At 42.0% G+C, this 23,832-nt stretch overlaps 1 protein-coding gene across 1 annotated transcript in view; it reads left to right on the forward strand.

Moving 5' to 3' along the window:
• The window catches only part of LOC134352288 (uncharacterized), a 74,648-nt gene extending 51,561 nt beyond the window's left edge, over window positions 1-23,087 (forward strand). The window contains exons 11-20 of the mRNA XM_063059578.1: window positions 4,000-4,172; window positions 4,365-4,672; window positions 8,516-8,678; window positions 10,624-10,773; window positions 11,018-11,178; window positions 11,479-11,652; window positions 14,679-14,820; window positions 15,128-15,315; window positions 19,908-20,049; window positions 21,115-23,087. Coding sequence (XP_062915648.1) covers window positions 4,000-4,172; window positions 4,365-4,672; window positions 8,516-8,678; window positions 10,624-10,773; window positions 11,018-11,178; window positions 11,479-11,652; window positions 14,679-14,820; window positions 15,128-15,315; window positions 19,908-20,049; window positions 21,115-21,293 — 1,780 coding nt within the window. The 3' untranslated portion in view covers window positions 21,294-23,087. The remainder of the gene's footprint in view (window positions 1-3,999; window positions 4,173-4,364; window positions 4,673-8,515; window positions 8,679-10,623; window positions 10,774-11,017; window positions 11,179-11,478; window positions 11,653-14,678; window positions 14,821-15,127; window positions 15,316-19,907; window positions 20,050-21,114) is intronic.
• The last annotated feature ends 745 nt before the right edge of the window (window positions 23,088-23,832 follow it).

Consider the following 23,832-nt stretch of genomic DNA (forward strand, 5'->3'; position numbering starts at 1 on the left):
TTTTACATTGGCGCTCCGACTTCCGCTGCAAAAGAGACTTTGAGAGCTGTGATTGAAGCCGTTTAGTTTTGCCCAATACTGCAGGCCCAGTTGAAGTCGTCTTAAATGCAGGAATCTTAAATTCCTCTTTTCCAGATTGCACCATCATCTGCAAACAACGATTTGCCAAATCCTGGCCCTACCTGATCAAAGGTATCTTTTATCATGGCATTAAAAAGAACTGGACTAATGACGCTTCCTTGAGGGGTACCATTACCTATTCGTAGTAACTTGGAGCTTGTTCCGCCTATTCTTACTTGAATTGTCCTTTCCGTAAGAAAACCTTTGGTCCAATTAAACATTTTACCTCTAATTCCCGCATCATAGAGGTTAACTAATAAACCATCCTTCCATAGTAAGTCATATGCTCTTTCAATATCTAGAAATACACTTCTTACTTCTCTATTATCTACCATTACTTCTCTATTTTGAAATGCTTTTTTAATATCATGATCTAAAAGGGCAACAAATTCCATTGTTGATTTTCCAGTTCTAAAACCATTTTGATAGGCAGCAAAATGTCCCTTATTTTCTAAAAAATAAGCAATTCTGTTGGTGACCATTCGTTCCATAGTTTTACAAAGCACTGACGTTAAAGGTATAGGCAGATACAAACTAGGACTAGACGCGTCTTTACCTGGCTTTGAAACTTAAACTACCACCGCATGCTTCCATTCTTCTGGTAATTTTCCTTCTTTCCGCACTGAATTAAACAAAGCTAGCATTTCTATTAATACAGAGTCATCTAAATGCTTAAGCAATTCTTAACACAGTCCATCCCTACCAGGAAAAGTGTTTGAACCTGATTGGACAGCTTCCTGCAAATCTTGAGGGGAGAAAAACAAATTTATGGAGCTATTATTACCCAAACTCCTGTCCAATTTCCAACTTGCCTTTAACATAATTTCCTTTCTCAAATCACCTTGCTCTCCAAAAATGTGTAACACTTGGAACACCTCTACAAACATATCAGCCTTTTCCTTATTGGTTACAGCTTCAATATCTCCTTCCAGCAAAGCTGGGATAGATGGTTTCCTATATATCCCTGACATTCTGTGAATGATCATGTATTGCAGCTTTATAGGCGTCTCTGGGCGCAGGGTTCCACAAAATCTTCTCCAGCTATCCCTCTTTGCATTTTTAATTGCTCTCCTTGCTACTGCTCTTTCCTTTTTATACTCCATAACATTATCTAACACTGGGTACTTTCTTAATTTCCTGTAAGCTCTATTTCTGTTTTTTACTGTTATATCACAATTTTTATTCCAACACGGAAATAATGCTCGAGCCTTAGGAACATTCCGTAGTGGAATAGTTAACTGAGCAACTTTATGAATTATAGAACAGAGTGATTCATTCCAATCGTCTATGGAGCCCTCGCTACAATCCACAGCTTTTTATTATTATATCCACAGCTTTCTCCAAGAACTTATCCCAGTGGGCTGAAGAAAATTTATACCTTGCAACCCTCTCCTCAACTTCTACTATCAAATTTCTACCAAATCTACATAATATAGGATAGTGATCACTTCCTATTGTGCATCTGTCCATAACATCCCATTCCCCGACCCTGGCTAAATTTGAGGAAGTGATTGACGAGTCTAAGTGACTACAGGTATTATTTACAATATTAAATCGTGTAGGCCTTCCGTCATTTAAAAGTACCATGTTGTATTTATTTAGAAACTCCTCTACCACCACTCCATTACTTTCTTTACATTCACAACCCCATATAGGATTATGGGCATTGAAATCTCCAACCCAGATTACTCGGGATCTTACCTTAATCATAAATTCATCAAAATCTGATAACATCATATTACATGGATTATAAAAGTTAATCAAAGTTGTTTGACCACGAGAGCTCCAAAGCTCCACAGCCACAATTTCAAGCTTAAATTTAAAGTCAAGTCATCTAAACTGGAGTGTTGTTTTTATGAAAGTTGCACACCCTCCACCAGATTTACCCATTCTGTCAGGTCTCAAACTATCAGATCCACGGATCACAACATCTAAATGAGGCTTTAGCCATGTCTCCTGTATGCAGATCAAATCAGGCTTATCTTTAAAAGTTCCAACAAATCTTTTTAATTCTTGACCACTTGCAATTAAACTTCTTGCATTCCATTGTAATATTCAAAACATCCAAATACTGATTGTCAGCCTCTTCATCCACATGAAGCTCCTCCATACTTTCTGACCCCGACAACTCGGAAGTATTCGGTGATTATTTGTCTGTCATATATGTAATTTTTCCGGTAAAACTTGTTTCATATCAAGGAACCTCTCTGCAGATCCAACAACTACTTTTATCATATCCGACCTCTTGGTTGTAGTTTTAGCCCCGACCAGTACATCAACAATAAACACCAGAAAAGACTCTTTAGTCATCAACAACATGTCTGGAGGAACCACAGTTGGAGAAGGCAGAATGTGCTAATTCCCCATCGTTCCAATCTTTTCTTTACTTATCCTTTGCTCTCTATCAACTTTCTTTACTGCCTCAGCATATGATATTTCTGTTGGTTACTAACATCCTGAATCTGCTTTGCCTTGATAAAATACTCACATCCTCTGAATGCCGCTACATGATCCCCTCCACAGTTACTGCATTTAGGTGCTGCTGCCTTACATGCTTTAATATCATGATCCTCTCCACATTTCACACATCTTCTTTTACCTCGACATGAACCAGCAATGTCTCCAAATCTCTGGCAATTATAACAGCGCAAGGGAGGTCTAATACATTTTCTAACTTGATAAGACATGCTTCCAAGATAGACTCTAGTTGGAAGAATGGCATCTGCAAAAATTAGTCGGACAGGAGAATCCCAATCATCTCCTTCTCTCGAGTTTAATCGTTTGGCTTCAATCACTCGACCACCTGTAATATTGTCCAAAATTTCCTTTTCAGTCATTCCAGACCAAATACCATACACTACCCCTGTAACTCCCTTCCTTTCTTTCGGAGTAATACACTTCGCTTTCACAACCAATTTTCCCACTGTTTTAGGACTTATATTGGTCAACATCTTTGCAACAAATTTTCAGCAATCCAGTAGACAAAATCTTGGCCTGGAATCCTTTACCTATTTGGTTCTCTAATGCTGCCTCCACTTTCAAGGGATTATGGGCTCTAAATCCCCCTTCCCCTTCCTTCTGACCTTTAATTTTAAACAGAACTATAAATTCCTCCAAGTCACCCATTTTCCTCAATTTGTTGGCCCCCTTTACATCGAGTCTTTCACATGATGCACCCTTTTTTTTGCCTACCCTTACTTCTGGAGTATTCCACAGTCTCCCACCCTCCTCCTTCAATCTCAACCCCCCACCTCCCCCCTTTGCAGCCATAGGCTACAAACTAACCCACATTGTCATGCCTAGTTTAGTATTGGTCAGTATACTCTTCATTTTCATAAAAGTGTCTTTTGCCATTCCTATTCTTCTTTAGATGTCCATGTTGCACCTACCATCTGATGTCACCCAGCTTCCTAAGTAGCAAAAGTTTTGTTCTTGTTTTATGTCTTCCCCGTTTATTCTCAGCCTGCAGATAGGATTCTCCTTCTTTTTGGATATCACCAGTGCTGTAGTAATTTTATGTATTATACTGTACTGCTGCCCCCCAAAAAGCTTTCATGACCTATGTGAGTGATGATAAATCTGATTCTGATATGGGTCTCCATTGTGGACTGAGAGTAGGAAGGGGACAGGGAGAGGGGAATCATGGCTGGGAAAAAGGGAAGGGAGAGGGGAGGGAGTGGGAAGCACCGGAGAGACGTTCTGTAATGGTCAATAAACCAATTGGTCAAATGTTCTTGCCTGGTGTCTCAGGGCTGGGTGTGTCTGCACCCGCGCCACTCCCCACCCTGGCTCTCCTTCTACAGTGCTCCACCCTTGCCATTCACAACATCCTATGTTCCCAGAAGATTTACAAACTTGCTCTCTACTCTACATTGACAGGTACAGTACAGTATCAGACCAGCCATCAGTGTGGCAGGCCCTAAACACTAGGATGGGCTACAAGTCAAAACATGCCCTTCCTGATGAGCTTCATCCATTCGATACACATTTCGAGCAGATGGGATGTAAAGCACGGAACAGTACAGCACAAGAAGAGGCCTGTGCTAATGAAAGTTAGTGATCAAATGCTCTCCTAAACTAATCCCTTCCGCCTACACTATGTCCATTCCCAATGTCTGTGACTCTGAGGGCACTGGAGGCTGAAGTCCGAAGTCCGGTTGGAGAACAGAGTGCGGATGTGTGGGAGGGAGGAAAGTTGTTTTGCTGTTGTTGCTTCATTACTTGTGTTCTGTGTTGCTCTGCAGGACGAAGCGTTGCAGCAGAGCTGAATTCACTCCAGGCGTGTCACCTTGTGCCCGGGAACCCTGCTCCTGATAGCTGGAAGAAGCCACAAGTCAAAAGCTGCGGGGAGATGTCGTTCGCCGGTGTTTACTCACTGGATGCCGTGACTTTTGTGCTTCTCTGCGCCCTCGTCGCGTTGTTTCTCGTTTATTTTCGCGCAGGGTCTAAATCCCCTGGAGAGACCAACTTCCCCCCGGGGCCCACTCCCCTACCGATCATCGGGAACCTGCACCTCCTGGATCTAAAGAAGCCCCACCAAAGTCTCATGGAGGTAAGATCAGCCGGCTCCTGACCAACAGTTGTTGGACATTTTGTATACCAATCCCCGCGCCTGGGATTGATTTTCCTGCTGTTGTGTTAGTCGCGATTAAATCCGACATTCCAAAAACTACGCCAGGCAAGTTAACAATTCTTTCCCTTCACATCTTCCAAAACCACTTCCCTCTTGCAAAAGCACTTGTATACAGATACTGCCTCTTCTAGATAAAGCTGGGTAGAGTTTCGACATGACAAATTCTTCTCTAAGTATTTATGAAGAGCAAATTAGGGCATTAATAGACTGGAGACGGAGAGAATTTACCGGGAGCCTCTGTAAAGGAGCAAGTCCAGCTCTGACATGCGGGAGCCGAAGCAGGAAGGACAAGAATAGTAGGGAAATGAAAACTAGATGGTGAACTTAGGGAAAAAGAAAAAAAAGTTGAAAGTAAATTTGTTGTCAAAGTTCATATATATCACCATACACTACATGAGATTCTAATCTTGCAGCTATTCATGGTAGAACAATGAAATACAATAGAATAAAAAATACACCTGATTTAAAACAAAAACTGACTGATAATCAACCAATGTTTCAAGGATGACAAAGTGTGCAAACACAAAAATAAGTAACAAGTAATACTGAGAACATGACTTGTAGAGTCCTGAAAGACAATGAATGTAAGGGTTGACAGAGACGACATGTTGAGGAATATAGAAGTGTCAGGGATCACCTCAAGCAGGCAATTTGGAAGGGTGAAATGGGTCGTGGAATGTCTGTTTAATGTAGTGTTACAGTTAGCGCGAAGCTATTACAGTTCGGGGCTTCGGCATTTGGAATTTGGCGACCTCTATGTGAAAGTTTCTAAATCCTTCTCGTGAGTGCGTGGGTTTTCTCGGAGCAGCACCGTCCGACAACTCAGCTTTTAACTCCAGCCGAGCCGCAGGACCATTGACAATCAACAATTAACCTACTAAACTTTTTGGACTATGGCGGAAACAGAAGTACCTGGAGAAAACCATCGTGGTTCACAGGGAGAACTGCAAACACCTTCCAGACAGTGCTGGAATTGAACTCCGAACTCAGGAATGCCCAGAGATGTCAACGCGTCGCTGTAACTGCTACCGAGGGCAGGCGTAAGGTGAGTGGGGGAATGTTTAAAGGAGACCTGGTTGGTAGGTTTTTAACACAAAGGTTAGTGGGTATCTGCAGCATGCCACACAGGAGTGGACGAGGCAAATTCGATAACAGTGTTCGAGTTTGTTAGATAGACACAAGGGGCGCAAAGGACGAAACAATATGCATCAAGTACAGGTGGAAGAGAATTGGTTGAATTGGGATTTTGTTTTTGCACAGACATTGTAGGCTGGAAAGCCTGCTCCTGTGCGGTACTTTTCTATGTTCCATGTACAGTAAGTATCTGACTGAAGTTCTTCATCTGTGATGGTTATTTTCTAGAGTCGTCTCTCTTGACGCAATGCTTTATACACCGTGGATTTCGGTTTGTTAGGGCACATCGGTTAAAAGACAATCGATTAAACGGCTGCACAAAGTAGCCGACGTTTTGTGGAGAGTTAAAAATATGATAATCTACCATTTAATTGGGTAACGAATTCTATAGTTTTCTGCACATGTCCTTTTCTGCCACCTGTCCCACAACGCTCCACCCTCGCCATTCCCAACAACCTCGCTCCCAACAGTATATAAAACTGTGTATTAGTTCCTTGTGGTTACTGTATCACTGCTATGTTCTTTTGATTCATTATAAATTGAGAAAGTCAGCTCAGACACCCGGTGTAGATAAAGGGCTGTCTTTATTTATTAAATGCTTTGATGATTGCATCCTCCAAATATTAATTTTCATTGTAACATTCAAGATGATTATCGATACTTTCACAGCTTCGTAGGTCCTAACTTATTGAAGTAGCGTAACTGCTTCATTTTCACTCCGGTTGTTTCTGGCATGTGTGAGTCTGAATGTTTGAACCGCAGTTAGCAAAACAGTTCTGAATTGTCTTACTGCTTATTTCTTGTGAACTGTCAATGATAATTATCACAGGTTTTTGAGCACAAACACACGCAAATGAGCTTTTGAAAAACTTCCCTATAACCATGGTGTACTGTCTACCTGCCACACTAGTGCACAATTGAGATTGGCAATTGTCTCCTGTCCCAATGTAGCAGCATAATGTCCCAAATAAACGAAGGGAATCCTGGTTATTTGCTCAATTAGTTTCTTTTTCTTTAAGAGTTGTCCCAAGTAACCAGTTGCTCCGATTAAACAATGGCCCAGTTAACAGGAATCCACTGTTCGATAATTGTATGACCATGAGTCAGATCTACAGGTGTTTGTTTCGCTTATTCCTTCAAATTCCTGTTGGCTTCCATAATTATGTTAGCCACCTGCTCCACAGTTATCAGAGTGTCTGCGTGTGCTCTTTACAACTTGCCAGACTGCCCCAGGTATACAGTTCCACAAGAATAGTGAGAGGAGAGAACAGGGAAACCCAAGGATTCAGATACATGCTTCTGGTTATAATGAGAGGATGGATAGGCCATGGCTTTTCCTCTGGAGCATAGGAAGGTAAGAATGACCCAATAGATTTTTATAATTAATTTTTATTCATCTCCGTCTCTATACGTTTACTGCCCTCTCTACAATGAAATAATTATACAGTAATAGTAGGAATATATCTATTTAATGGTTAAATTAAATACGTAGTGAGGTAGTGTTCATGGTTCAATGTCCATTTAGAAATCAGCTGGCAGAGGGGAAGGAGCTGTTCCTGAAATGTTGAGCGTGTGCCTTTGGGCTTCGGTACCTCCTTCCTCATCACCACCTCTCTCTTTTGGGGTTGAGACTCTTCAACAGTACTGACGAAGGGTCTCGGCCCAAATATCAACTGTTAACCCTTCTCCATAGAAGCTGCCTGGGCTGCTGAGTTCCTCCAGCATTTTGTGGGTGTTGCTTTGGCTTTCTAGCATCTGCTGATTTTCTGGCTTTTGTGTCTGCCTGTGTAACTCTCTCTGTCTCTCCTTCTCTCAATCTCTTCACTTAGAAATACAGCACAGAACATACCCTTCTGGCCCAACAAGCCATATGGTTCAGCAACCAACATAGTTGACCCTAGCCTAATCACAAGACAGTTTACAATGGCCAATTAACCTACTAATCCAAGTATTTAGTTTATGGGAGGAAACCAGAACACCCAGAGGAAATCCGTGTAGTTGCAAGGAGAACATACAAAGTTTTTGCAGGCAGTGCTGGAACTCTGATGCCCCAAGCTTGAATAGCATCACAATAACTGCTATACTACTCTGGCACCCATAAGATCATGAGGTGCAGAGATATGGAGAATAGCCAAAGTCTTCTCCCTAGTTTAAGGGAAACCTAAAATTAGGTGCCAATTTGAAAGAATGGGAAAGGCAATGTCAGTATCGCCCTTTCTCCAAGTACATTCATAGGAAAGGATATGGACCTAATGCAGATAGACGGCATGGTCAAGTTGACAGAGTTGGGCTGAAGACCCTGTTACTCATAATCTGTCTATGTCCAGTATAAATATTACTCAATGGCCTGTCTAAACCTCACCATGTTTCCCTTAATTTAAGTCACTCATTATAGCCTACATCTGAGATCAAGCTGTTTGTTAGCTGATGTATCAGTCCGGATCAATAGTGACGGCATTGACGTTCAACCATCCTGAATGGTAGAATCAAGTACAGATGTCAGGTAGAGATGGGAGATGTATATACCAGGACGTACACTAATGACCACTTCCAATGAAGTAATAATTCAATGAATCTAAAAACATGTTTTTAATTGTTTATTTAATTGTTGATGGAAACCTGTTTCAGCTGTCTGAGAAATATGGTCCGATCTTCAGCATCAAGCTCGGGACAATGAGAGTGGCGGTCCTGACTGGTTATGAGACAGTGAAGGATGCTCTTATCAACCATCCAGATGAATTTGGAGGAAGACCTCACATCCCGATATTTGATGATTTAACACACGGTTATGGTAATTCTCACCATCATTATTATCAACCCTATACTAACATTTGATTGCATCCTCACTGCACTCAGTTCGCTTCTTGATTGAGGTTTGTTATTTTACAGTGATAAACTTAAATGGACCCTGGACAGAACAAGACTCTTCAAGATAGATAAATAACGGAGAATTAATAGGGGATTTCCTGTAATAGGCTATTACAGACAAAATACTAGTATGGATAAAGCAGTGGCAGCTTGGCAGGTGGCAAAGAGTGGAAATAAAGGGAGCTTTTTCTGGTTGTCTGCTGCTGACTCGTGGTGTTTCGCAAGGTTCTGTGTTGGTTCCACTTCTTTTTTACATTACATGTGAAATGCTCTGGTTCCATCGGGAAGACAATCTCCAGCCCCACCGAACATGTGAAAAACCCCCATTTGTGTCCAAGCTTAATTCTTTACCCTGTAATAAATTTGTATCAGAAAATAACAGACAGAATACTGCATACAATTAAATTATTTAGCTTTACACTTCTTATTCCGACTAAAGGTTTAGGAAACAAAAAGAAAAAACAAGAAAAGGGCCCATTTTAATGAAACAGTCTGATGTGAACCAGTTGGAGCTCATGGTTTCCCGTTCGCCGGTCCTCCTTTGATCTCCCCAGGCTTTGTCAAATCATGACCCCGCTCCGGATCAGGTCCTACAACCTCTTCTCTCCGGCAACTTCTCACTTCATCTCCCACCGAACAAAAGACCCAGCTCATACCGGTGTCAGGCACACAACACAAAAACACACTCCATTCATTGGATGGCTCAGATTCCAAGGTACCCGTTATCTCTAATCATAACCCAAACACTGCTTCATGCAGAATGACCATTATGTTAGCAATGAAACCTTTTCCAGGCTGTTATATAAGCAATAAATATCAAGAATTTGAGATGTAGAGTCCTTGAAAATGAGTCCATAACTTGAGGGAACATTTCAATAATGGGCAAGTGAAGTTGAGTGAAGTTATCAGTTTTGGTTCAAGAACCTGATGGTTCGGTGGTAATAACTGTTCCTAAACCCTGCAGTGTGAGTTCTAAGGCTCCTGTATCTTCATTCTGATGGCAGTAATGAGAAGAGAGCATGACCTGCCTGGTGGTGGGGTGCCCGATGATGCATGCTACTTTCCTGCGACCACGCTCCGTGTAAATCAGCTCAATGGTGGACTGGGCCATATCACTAATTTTTGTACAATTTTCTGTTCAAGGGCGTTGGTGTTTCCATATTAAGCTGTGATGAATCCAGTCAATACACTTTCCACCATAAATTTGAGAGTCATGATAAATCTTCGCAAACTCCCAAAAAGTAGAGTTGCTACAGTGCTTTTGTCATAATTGCTCTTACTTGCTGGTCCCAGGACAGGTCTTCTGAAATGATAACACCAAGGAATTTAAAGTTATTGACTCTCTCCACCTCTGATCCCCTGATGAGGACTGACTCATAGACCACTGGTTCCCTCCTTCTGAAGTCAATACTTATCTCCTGGGTCTTGCTGACGTTGAGCAAGAGGTTGTTGTTATGGCACCACGCAGTCTCAGTATGTCAGCAAGCATGTTTCTGACACTATAATATTGATCATTTCAAAAATTGTTCTTGGTTGTTGAATGCTTGAGAGATCCAAGGCCATGAGGGAGTTAGATATGGCCCTTGTGGCTAAAGGGATCAGGGGGTATGGAGGGAAGGCTGGTACAGGGTTCTGAGTTGGATGATCAGCCATGATCATACTGAATGGCAGTGCAGACTCGAAGGGCCAAATGGCCTACTCCTGCACCTATTTTCTATGTTTCTATGAGAGTGGCTGCATTAAAGGTAAGTCTTCATTCTTGGTTCACTGTTGTCCATCAAAAGTTTTCTAATAAAAACTGATGCTACTTTTCAATTTATCTAGCAGATTGCATTGGGAAGTTGTCACATAAATGGATTTAATTATAGGGATCCTATTTGCTCGTGGGGAATCCTGGAAGCAGATGCGAAGGTTCACCATGTCCACCTTACGGGACTTTGGGATGGGCAAGAAAACTGTAGAAGATAAAATCATTGAAGAAGCCCAGTTCCTGATAAAATTGCTTGAATCTTGTAAAGGTGAGTCAGCAGACTAATTTCAGATGTCCATTAATGAGTAGGAGAAATTCATATTCCAGGAAAAAAGACATTGGTCCATCAGTGTCTGTTTGCTCTGCCTTTACCTAACTGGTAAATGACCATTGGATCTGTGTCATTAACCTAAACTCTGCCACCAATATCAAGAGCCAGACATCCATAAAAGAGACCATTCAGGGTGCTATTAAGCATTGTCACTAATTTGGAATGATCTACATTTCTATAGGCCAAGAATTTAATCCAACCATTCAATTAAATGCTGCCGTGGCCAATATCATCTGTTCCATAGTTTTTGGGGACAGATTTGAATACGATGATGAAAGGTTCGTCACTTTAGTGAAGAGAGTGAATGAGAACATTCAGCTTGCTGGTTCTCCCATGGTTCAGGTAAATCTTATTGTTCACCAGAAGTGCAAACATATTTCATAATTGTTCAGTTGCAACAAGTCCCAGCAGACTAAAATGGGATTTGCCTTTAGTCTCAGAGGGACCTGTCCTTTCAGCACACATTCTTGATCAGAATAACAATGGTAATATAAATGTATGACCAACTATAATTAACATTAATAAAACAATAGATTTTAACAATTATTTCTAATTTTAAAAAATTCTCTACTACCTGTAGATTTCAGGTATTGACTATGAATTGATTGCTTTGAATTTGATAGCTATATTTTTATGTTACAGCTTTATAATGCATTTCCCATACTGGGATTTCTTCCTGGTTCACACAAGAAAATTTTGAAAAATGGAAAATCAACGTGTGAGTTTGTCAAAAACTTTATAAATGAAAGCAGACAGACACTGGACGCAAATGTTCCAAGGAGCTTTATTGATGTGTTCATATTAAAACAGCAGCAGGTACGCTCCACACCAGCATATAATTTGCATATTATACTTGTTACAGAATTCCAGATTTATTGAGATACTTGGAATTTAATCCATCAGCGACCATGGTGAGATTCAAACCCTGTCTCTGCTTCATTGAAATCACAGGCCAACAGGCTATATACAACTGGACAGTTACAATGTCATAATGATTACAATGTGCTTCATTGATAACAAAGGACATGTAATTGTTATGACACTCTGGAGTTCCTCTCCCTTTCCAGTGATATTGGTTGGGATTCAATCATTTATCTCATGTTCAATGCTTTGCTTTACATGAAATGACTGTTACACTTTCGCAATGAGTGTAATGCGCCTCATTGACACCCGAGAATGCCTTTACCCTTCCACTGATTTTGGATTATGGTTAAATATCAACCAGGGCTTTAGAGGAAACGAAGGCCATTACTTTGGGATCTATCTTCCTTTCCAAACAAGGGGGCAACAAGGTTTTGAGAAGTTAGTGCCTTGGACAGCTCAACACACTTTTGTTTCACCACTGGACAGAGGAAAACCAGTGCTCCCCTAATACTTGACTCGCTTGCAGTTCTGTGTCTCTAATTAATTATTTTGACCCTTTTATTATAGACCCAGGTGAAATACAACACCTTCAGTTTCGAAAGATCAAAAATCCAAACACTGCTTAATGTTGATAACACTGGACAACAAAGATTTTGCTTCTTGAATACTTTTGGGTGTATCTTATGTATTGGGCTGCTGACCATGCAAAACTCCATGATATTTCCCTATCATGCACCATTTTTGGGGGAAATCACTTATATTTATTATTTCAAGTCAACTAAAATGTTGCTCACAATGTAAGCAGAAAAGTTTTCTATCTTGTCCAGACATGGCTGGGCATGCTTGGAGATGGCAGATGCTGTAAGATAGAACAGGTTTGAGAAAAACAGGATATGGAATTTAGAAACAGACAAAGAGGTCATAATGCCTGGGCTATTTAAGTTGAGTGAGCCTCATCTGATACCTCAATCTCAGTTAAATGACCTGGTCAGAGACTTGGGTTTATCAAAGGCAAAAGCAGAATTACTGGGTTCAAGACTGCAAACTTGTGATCTGCTGTCACCATGCACAAACCTTCCCATGAAGGATTTCAATATTTGAGACAGATGTTTCCCAGAATAACTGATTAAGCAAGGCATTTTTGTTGGTCCTCAAATCAAACAGGTCATCAGTAACTTGGCAAATCAAAGAATTTCTAGGAGGACTGGAGAATATTGTGTGGAAGACATTCAACGATGTTGTTGAAAATTTTCTTGGCAACTACAGAGCATCAAACTACATGCTGGAGGTTGACAACATGCTTCAAGCATACAAAACTATGAAGTGCAACATGTCACTAAAGATTCATATTCTGCATTCCCATTTAGACTTCTTCCCTCTCAGTCTTGGTGCTGTCAGTGACGAGCATGGTGAAAGGTTTTGCCTGGACATTGTGGTCATGTGAGAAATGGTATCAGCACAACTGGAATCCATCAGTGCTGGCTAATTTTTGTTGGACACAAGCAAGAAGCCTTAGATGCTGAGTAGAAATGAAAATTTTAAAAAATATTTTTAGCTTCGTTGAACTACTGCAAAGCATCAGCACCATTATGCAATTAAATGCATTATATTCAATAAAAGTTAATTTCTTGTTGCTCCAATTTGCTACATGGTACAAGTAGACTGAAATGACATTTGTGTTCAGCTCCAAGTGGTCTGTCATAAACAGAAAAAAAAACTTATGAGAAAGCAAACTATTCAAAAAAATTGTTGTCCAGTGTAATTACATTGAATATGCATATTTTAATGTCTATTTTCATGCAAAATAAATATTCAAATGACATTGAACAATTATATTTAGAAGTATTAAGACATTAACGAAAATCTTTAATAAAGATTTCAGAATCAGTTTTATTATTACTGACATATAGAATATATTGGTTTATGGTAGCAGTACAATAGAATACCAAAATAAGTAGAAATATATTAAAATATACAGATCATAAATATAGCAAAATAGATCAAAATATTGAGGGTGGGTTCATGGGTTACCTAAATATTCAGAAAGCTGATGGCAGAGGAAGAGTTAAGATATGAGGAGAGTGTGATAGTTCTGGGCCTATACACTGGAGTTTAGAAGACTGAGAGGATCTCATTGAAACCTCTTGAATATTGAAAGGCCCAGATGGAGTGGCCGTGGAAAGGATATTTCCTGTAGACGAGGACAGGATCAGAATACAAGGATGGTCCTCTATAACAGAGATGAGGTGGAATTTCTTTAGCCAGAAGGTGGAGAATCTGTGCAATTCATTGGCACAGATGGTGGAGGCATAGTCCTTGGGTATGCAGGCCACTCCTTCATATGTTCTACCAGTCTGTCGTCGCCGGTACAATCTTCTATGCGGTGGTGTGCTGGGACAATGGCATCAACAAAGGTGATGCCAGCAGACTCAATGAACTGATTAGAAAGGCTGGCTCAGTTATAGGAGACAAACTGGACCATTGGAGGCTGTGGTAGTCCAGAGGACCCTACAGAAAATCCTGGCAATTCTGGACAATATTTCTCACCCTCTGAGTGCCACCTTGATGAAACAGAGGAGCACTTTTAGTAATACACAAAGACAACAGCACTGCTCCAAAGGGCAGTATGTGAGGTCATCGTACCCCTGGCTATTAGGGTCTATAATGTGTCAAGCTATAGCCAGGGAAGTGATGACCCCTCCTTTTAGTTTGAGGTAACTTGATTTTTTTATTCTTTCTTACTGCTTCTCTAATATTTGTATATTTGTGTATCTGTGCACTTGTAATGCTACTGTGACACTGTAATTTCCTTTGCCATTAATAAAGTATCTACAGGGTGTCAAAGATTATGGGGAGATGGCAAGAGAATAGGGTTAAGAGGGGGATTAAATCAGCCATGATAGATTGGGGAAGTGGACTTGGAGGGCTGAATGACCTAATTCTGTTCCTGTGTCTTATGGTCTTGTGGTCTTTTGCAGGAATCAGGTAACCCAAATACATATTTCCATGAAAACAACCTGATATTCACAGTGACCAACCTGTTTGGTGCTGGGATGGAGACAACTTCGACCACCCTTCGTTGGGCTATGCTATTGATGATGAAATATCCACAGATTCAGGGTAAGAAGTATCTGACTGATGACTGTTTTTCCTCATGTAAGAATCTGTGCTCTAAGCAACACTCACAACACGCTGGAGGAACTCAGCAGGTCGGGCAGCATCTGTGGAAATGATCAGTCAATGTTTCGGGCCAGAACCCTTCACTGAAATGTTGACTGATCGTTTCCACGGATGCTGCTTGACCTGCTGCGTTCCTCCAGCGTGTTGTGAGTGTTGCTTTGGCCCCAGCTTCTGCAGAGTATTTTTTGTTTATAATCTGTGCTCTAACCCTGCTGCTGAGTGCATTAACCACTTCCTTGTGTTCCAGAAAAAGTCCACGATGAAATCACTACCGTGATTGGTTCAGAGCGGTTTCCCAGAACCGGAGATCGGAAAAATTTGCCGTACACCTATGCAGTGATCCACGAAATCCAGAGGTTTGCTAACATTTTGCCATTGAGCATCATGCACTCAACAACAGAGGACGTGAATTTCAAAGGATATTTCCTGCCAAAGGTACGTGAGGTGAAGTGAGTGACTGATTGTCCCTAAAATGCTGGTAATTCTTCTAGAGAGTGTGCAAATTGATTATTTCTGCTTTACTTTCCAATTTCTGTGTGTGATTTTATATAACAAATTAAAAAAAGAGCTTTGGTCAATGGCCAATCCGGACGTTGGAAGTTTGGAATGCAGGGAATCCAATCAGGTCTATTGCCCAAGGATTTAAAAGGCAGCAGCACGCTGTGGCAGTGAAAAAGAGTTTTGACCAGCGATCAAAGAGCATTTGGGATTAGTTAGTAAAAAGCAAATTAAAGGATGACAGGTGCAAGGGCAGCGGCTTTTGTCAGAGTGGACATAGCCAGACTGGCAATCTTAAAGGTTTAGCTCTTCGAGGCTTTATTGAAGAGAGGCTTCACTCAGAGAAAGCAAAGGAAAGAAATGCTCAAGGCATTTTTTCCTTCTCTTCTTTATATCTGCTCAGCTAGGACAGCAGAGATGCCAGGCAGAATAGCGAAGTTCTCCTCTTGTGGGATGTGGGAAAGCAGGGAGACCTCCAGTGTCCCTGACGACCAGAACTGTGAGAATTGTATCCAGCTTCAGCTTCTAACAAGGCACACTAAAGAACTGGAACTGGAATTGAATGAACGGGAGGCTGAGGTGGGGGGAGTCGGGGTTGATAGATAGGACATATAAAGAAGTAGTTACACACAAGGTGCAAGACACAGGAAACTGGGTGACAGTCAGGAAGGAGGAAGGGGTTAAGGAGCCAGTGCAGAGTGCCCCTGTGGCCATCAACAGGTATCACTTTGAATATTGTCGGGGGGGAGGGGGAGGGAAGGAGATCTAATAGAGGAAAGTCACAGTGGTCGGGTCTCTGGCACTGAATCTGCCTCTGTGACTCAGAGGAAAGGGGACAGAAGAGGCATGCTGTGGTGATATGGGATTTATTATTTAGGGGAACAAACAGAAGGTTCAGTGGGCGAGAACCAGATTCCCAGCTGGTATGTTGCCTCCCAAGTGCCAGGGTCCGGAATATATCGGATGGTGTCCTCTGCATTCTTGGTGGCAGGGTGAACAGCCAAAGATCGTGGTCCACGTAGGAATCAATGACATGGGTAAGATGGGAGACGAGGTTTTGCATAGGGGCTTCAGGGAGTTAGGTGCTAAATTAAAGGGCAGGACCTCCAGTGATATGACCTCAGGAATGCTACCCTTGCCATGTGCTAGTGAGGCCACAGCTGGGGAGATTATACAGGTTAACATGTGGCTAAGCAGCTGGCATAGGAGAGAGGGCATAAGAGTTTTGGATCATTTGGCTCTCTTCCAGGGAAGGTGGAACCTGTAGAGAAGGAACAGTTTGCACCTGAACTGGAGGAGGACTAATATCCTAGCGAAAATGTTTGTTAATGCTGCATGGTGAGGTTTAAGCTGGAGTTGCAGGGGAATGGAAAGCAGAGTGTTAGAACAGTTAGTGGAGAGATTGTTGAGGCAGACATTGGTAAGACGGCACACAAAGTTAGGAATCAAAAGGTTGAGCATGATGTGACTAATGTCTTCAGCTGCCTGTATTTCAATGCAAGAAGCATCATTCGGAAGGTGGATAATAGTGCTGAGGATGAGGTAGCTGGTTGAGGACCTGAGTCACCCCAGCCACAAACGCTACCATCCAGGAAATGGTTCTGCAGCATAAAAGCCAGGACCAACAGGCACCGGGACAGCTTCTTCCACCAGACCATCAGATGATGCTTCTGTATTTCTATGTTATATTGACTGTCCTGTTGTACATACTATTAATTAAAAATTACTATAAATTGCACATTCCACATTTAGATGGAGACGTAACACAAAGATTTTTACTCCTCATGTATATGAAGGATGTAAGTATAAAGTCAATTCAATTCAACTCAATTTCAAGATGACTGGAATATTAAAACAAGGACGTAATGTTGAAACTTTATGAAGTTCTGGTGAGGCCTCACTTGGGGTATTGTGAGCAGGTTTTGGCCCCTTTTCTTAGAAAGGATGAGCTGAAACTGGAGATGGTTCAAAGGAGGTTCACAAAAATAATACCAGGTTTGAATACTTGTCATATGAAGAGCATTTAATAGCTCTGAGCCTGTACTCAATAGAATTCAGAAGAATGAGCGATGACCTCATTGAACCCTGTTGAATGGTGAAAGGCCTTGATAGAGTGGATGTGAAGAGGATGTTTCCTCTGGTGGGAGAGTCTAAAACTAAAGGACTTTGACTTAGAATAGAGGAGTGTCCTTTTAGAATGGAGATGAGGAGGAATTTCTTTAGCCAGAGGGTGATGAATCTGTTAATTCTATGCCACAGGCAGCTGTGGAGGCCAGGTCTTTATGTATATTTAAGGCAGAGGTTGATTGATTTTTGATTGGTCAGGGAATGAAGGGATAAGGGGAGAAGGCAGGAAAATGGGGCTGAGAGGAAAATTGGATCAGACATGGTGAAATGGGGGAGCAGACTCAATGGGCCAAATGGCCTAATTCTGCTCCGATATCGTATGGTCTTATAAAAGCTCATGTAGTGGGGGAGGAGAAGATGGCGGCACGACGCAGCGCACGCGGCCGCTCCGAAATGATATCGTATGCGTTAACTAGGGGCCGTGCACAATCCTGATTTGATGGAGACAGACGTGAGAAGCACGGAGGAAAACCTGGAGAAACTTCTGAAATGCCTGCTTTGCTGCTACTGCTACTGTGCGATCGAGAATCTCCAGAGTGGTAGGCCCCAAATCCTCAGTTTTGCCTATTGCCTGTTGCCGGGGCCGTGGGTCGAAGCGCTCGGCAGAGATGGTGCTTGGTGTTGGAGGGCTGGCCGGAGGCTCGAAGTTTTCGGATGGACTCATGTCGGCTGTTGTCGGGTGCTTCCAGGATACTGCATCGGCAAGTTTGCGGCACTGGAAGCGCATGGCAGGCAGAGTTTTTTTTTTCTTCCTTCTACCGTCTGCGTGAGATGATGGGACTTTCGAGAGACTTTGAGGTTTTTTTTACCATGCCCATGGTCTGTTCTTCATCGAATTACGGTATTGCTTTTCACTGCTGTAACTATATACTATAATTATGTGTTTTTGTCAGTTTTTCAGTCGGTTGTCTTGTGTTTCTGTGATATCATTCTGGAGAAACATTGTATCATTTCTTAATGCATGCATTACTAAATGACAATAAAAGAGGACTACGTGTCCTCATAATCTAATCTAATCTAATTTTTTGGAAAGGACTTGCATGTGTACAGTGGACAAGAGATGGAGGGCAACTTGCTCAAATGGATTATTTGTTCTAATTGTGTTCCTCCTTGTATAATTTTGCTTTTTATGTTATGTCTCTAATGCTATGTGCTTGTGTTACTGCTGCAAGTAGGAGTCTCATTACCACTGGTCATAGACGTGATGATAATCTCGACCTGAGCTGAAGCCTACTTCATGTGAAGGAGTAAATTTAAGAAGTTAGTAATGAATCCTAAACAGTTTTACTCTAACCTTATCATTCAAGATGTAACACAGAGATTTTAAACCCTTACATGGTGGACACTGCCGAGTTCATCACATGCAACTTCCTCTTCACCATTCAGCTCTTTACAAGGAGTGCTGACACAAGAAAGCAGCTTGCATTATCAAGGACCTCAATCATCCAAGCCATGCCCTCATCTCAGTACTACCTTTTGATTAGGAGGTTCAGAAGCCTTCAGTTCCACACCACCAGATTCGGGAGAGGCTGTTACCCTGAACCAATAGGCTCCTGAACCAGTGTCCATTACTCAGAATTGATTCTATGTCCTATAGACTCATTTTCAAGGACTCTTAACAACCTATGTTCTTAGTATTTTTTTAATTGCATGTTTTGTTTTCTTTTGCATATTTGGTAGTTTGTTAGACTTTATGTATAGATTTTCATAAAATTGTATTAATTTTTTCCTGTAAATGTCTGCAAGAAAATGAATCTCAAGACAACATGTATGTATTTTAATAATATTGAAATTGAACTTTGAACTTACCACTGTCTGGGGTAGGAGTTTGAAATGGGATCTGTGAGAAGATTTGCATGCTCTTCCCATGTGCGCATGGGTTTCCTATGGGGGTTTCACTTGCCTCTCACAGTCCAAAGACACATTGGTTAGTAGTTTAATTGGTCATTGTAAATTGTCATGAGATTAGCCTTGGGTGATGTGGCTCGGTGGGCCAGAAAGGCCTGCTCTGCACTCTGGCTCTAAATGAATAAATTAATTAAACAAACAAAATAAATTGAGGGAGATCTTTCTTGCTCAGAGGTATTGAGGACCAGGAACAAATGCACTTTCAACTTAATAAGATACTGGGGCATAGCTGAAGTAAGGAATGAGGCTTTTATAAGTATGTTTAAGATGAGTGAGGTGTAAAGTGACAGAGAGAGAATTCTGGAGGTTAATGTCTTTGAAGATGGTGACACAGCTGACCTTGGCAGAGTGAAGGACATTGAAGATCTAAGAAATACCAATGTATCTGGAAGTGTGGAGTAGCTGCCACGTCTGTTAATTCTGTTCCAGTGGAAATATTTTCAGTGATAATTCTCAAAAGGAATAACAATGTAAATTGTAAATTATATTTTTAGGGCACACCAGTGATCCCTTTGCTAACCTCCGTGCTGTATGACAAAACTCAATGGGAAAACCCGAATGACTTCAACCCTTCCAACTTTCTGGATGCTGATGGGAAGTTTGTGAACAAAGATGCCTTTTCTCCTTTTTCTATGGGTAAGAAGTTTAAATTGTTGGACTTAATGTTGGTGGGATTTCCCCTCTGACCTTGGCCCATTGAACAAAGGAACAGCAGTGTCAAGGATAAGCAGTTTCAGACGGTAAAGCAGTTACATTTGGATGGTGGAAATGGGTGTCATTCAGTATGGAAACAGACCATTCAGCCCATAACTCGATGTAATCAATTGATACTGATGGGTGCCCTTCACATATTCCTGCGCTTGCACGGTAGTCTTCTATGCCAAGATAATTTCAGTGATCACCTAAACACTACTTAAATGCTGTCAACACTTCTGCTTCTGCTACTCTCTCAGGCAGTGATCCTGTCTATACCCCTCAGTTTTATAAACTGTAATCATAGATTTATAGTTTCACGCTGCACCAAAACACTTCGGATTTTATATGGCCCCATTCTAGGGAAAACAGACCAAGCTTGTCTTTAACTGGAGCACTTCATCCAGGAATCATCCTGGTGATCTGCTCACCACTCACTTAATGCTATCACATCATGAAATAAAAAGAGTGAATGGTGGAAATACTCAGCTGGTCAATCAACTTCCGCGGAGGGAGAACCAGGGTTACCATTTCCTGTTATTATCTTTTGGTGGAATTAGGAATACTTGGGAAACAATGGTTGAAGTTACAGAGAAGTTGGGAAGGCTCAGTGGGATGAAGGGAATGTCCATGACAGGGTGACGATCAAGAGAAGCTAATTGACAAAGATGAGGGTGATGCTGGCTGAGTGAGTGACAAAGACACATGGGCGAGAGGGGCAAATAATCTGACTGGAGGAGGTGAATAAGGACAGGGGAGACAGGAATTAATACTATAGCCTGAATGATGGGGAAACACAAGATAGTTGGAAATCTAAATTGAAAGAAAAAGCAGAGAACATACAGCAAGCCAGGCAGAATATACTGTATGTAGAAAGAAATAGCATTAATGATTTAGGTCAGATACCTTGCATTCCCATTATAAAATGTTACTGTTCAGTGTCTTGGGGTGAGGGTGAATAACTCTGGTTTTTGAAAATTGACATTGTTTTTCCACTCTGTTTTGCAGGACGCAGGGCCTGTGCGGGGGAGAGTCTGGCCAAAATGGAACTTTTTATGTTCTTTACCATCCTGATACAAAGGTTCAGGTTTCAAGTTCCTCCAAATGTCAGCAATCTGGAGCTTGTGTCTGGCGTGGGCTTCACCTCATTCCCAAAGTACCAGAACGTGTGTGCAGTCCGTCGCTGATGCAAACACGTCATTCCATGATTTGTCTTGGTTTTCTCTCCTTTTCATTGCGTTTTATATCACTACAATTTATGCTTCTTTGTGTATTTTGGTCTGAATTATAGAGGAGTGAACAATAGTGGATTCTGAACCTCACTGCAAATCACCAGATATTTTCCTGAGACAGAGAACACCATGAATGGGGAAATGCCCAGAACTGAACAGATGAATTGGAAAGTCACCAAGCACTGTCACCTCCCATCCCCCTCCCCCCCCCCACCAGTTATCTCACAGGTCGTTCACTATGAATTAATAAAATAACATTCCTTCTATATTTCTGATGATATTCTGCAATCAACATACTGTAAATAATTTTCAGGGATCAGGAGTTTAATATTGAACCAACATATGTGGCTAGAGGGACATACTCTTTGAGTTTCAGCACCTTAGCTCTGAGGTACAACATGGTGTGCTGCAATCTCAGATTCAAAAGGTTCAAGCTCAAGTTCCTCACTAGTGATTTCAGTGCAATTTGGAAATGGTGGCGGGAGAGATATGGGTAATGGTGGTGGGAGAGATATGGGTAATGGTGGTATCCTCAGCAGCTGCCCAAAAGCCCTGGGAGAATGCCACTAACTCTGGCATCTTGACCAGGAGCTAAAGGCGGATACAGAAAGTATCTCTCTGGACATTAACCAAAGCTGGCAACTTCACCGACACAGAAAGCCCATAGCCTTTGTCAAAGCTGAAAACCAACCACAGCCTCAGCCCAGATGACCAGCAGACTTGCTTGGAGTGGCATCTGACTGGCAACTGAAAGCTGAACTTGGCAAGCAAGTAAAGTTCCCTGGTTTCATGACAGCATCATCCCTGAGGGCTGACATGGTCATTCTGTCAGAAACCTCAAAGCAGGGGTTCATGGTAAAACTGACAGTGCCCCAGGAAAACTGATAGAATGCAAGAAGCCAAATACCAGTGGGTGGTAGAGTAGTGCCAGAAACAGGGGTGGAGGGCACGATGTGAGCCTATAGAGGTGGAGTGCAGAGGTTTTCCTGGCTGCTCACCGTGCAGAAACTACTCTCTCCTTGGCATAAATGGGGCTTCAAAGGAAAGAACCATCAAGACCACTTCAGAGGCTGCTGAGTGAGCCTCCAGATGGAGATTGATCAAGCGGTGTATGCCATGGGCCAATGCTACTGGGACACAAGCCAAGGTCTGATCCACCCTGGCTGGGTCATCTGGGTGGGAGTGCCTGATGTTGTACAGCCCAAAATACTCAATGATCCCAGGTTACAATACTAATGAGGTGTCCCAGTACATTGTGTGAGGTATCTCCGATAGAGGGATAAGCAAATATGGGTAGAGGCTAAGAACAATGACTAGCTAAAGATCAATACTTGTGCAAGTCAGAAAGAAACCCTACCCAGCAACAGCTGACGTACTAGATATTGTTCTCTGAAAATGCTAAAACATCTCAAGATATAACTAAATATGGGAAGGATAGCGTAAGGGACAGAACATTCGAGAGAAAGGGGAAGGTGTCAATATAAGGAACTGATGTATCCAGGCCAGCTTTGGCAGAAAATAATTATAACTAACCAGTGCTGATTTTACATCTAATAGTATATTAGCATATGATGGAAACTATTCTAAAACTGTCTTAACTCGCGTAATTTTAAGATTTCCTGCTTACGTCATGATCAATGTTATAAATTTTGAAGAATTGTGATTTGGGGCAGGGTAGGGTCTGGACTGGCTCTTTGGGAGATCAGTCTGTAACTTCCCCCATAGCATGCTATGAATAAAGAGTAAAGTTTGATGAAATATTGCTTGTTTTATTGTGCCCCTGATATTTACGCTCTTGCATCGGGTGGATTGGTCTTGACAATTTGGCGAGCCAGCCAGGAGTCCATGACGAGGCATCCCCATGAGACGGCGTCAGTGATCAGCTCAGTGGCAGTGACTTGAGACGGATGGGCCCACAGGGTAAGATTTGCATTGATCTCCCTCATTAATTGTCCACCTTGACAACTTCTTCGTCTGGCGGGTAATCCTCTGAAAGACTCCTTGCGAAAACTGAGTAGAGGATCGCCCGAGTACCACGGGTCGGAAGATTCGGGGTAACAGAGGACCCGACTAGGTATTGTGAATATTAAAGTCTGTGAGTACTGAAGAATTGGGCAGTGGATCATCAAGTGATCTATTACATTTTTCTTTGGGTGCATCACCTCGAATTGGGCAGTGGGTTAGTAGCAGTAACCTATTACATTTTAAAGCTGGTGACCATTCTGATTGGTGTGTGTGTGTGTGTTTGGGGGGGGGGGTGCGTAAATTGACCAGCACAGGACAGAGCAGAAGTTTGGCCAAACACAGGGGAAGAGGCTCTCCCCTGCAGTCTATCCGGACGTTGTAAGTACGTTTTGGGGTTCGCTTACGACAATTTGCCTGTCTCAGCATCCAGCCTTAGACCGGTTGTTAAGAGGGGAAATCCCCCACGCGAAGGTCATGACCCTGAAGTGGATGTGAGAAAAGGAGGCGGATGACCCACCCGATTAGGAAG

Source organism: Mobula hypostoma, chromosome 9 (assembly GCF_963921235.1).
Source record: "Mobula hypostoma chromosome 9, sMobHyp1.1, whole genome shotgun sequence".
NCBI lineage: Eukaryota > Metazoa > Chordata > Chondrichthyes > Myliobatiformes > Myliobatidae > Mobula > Mobula hypostoma.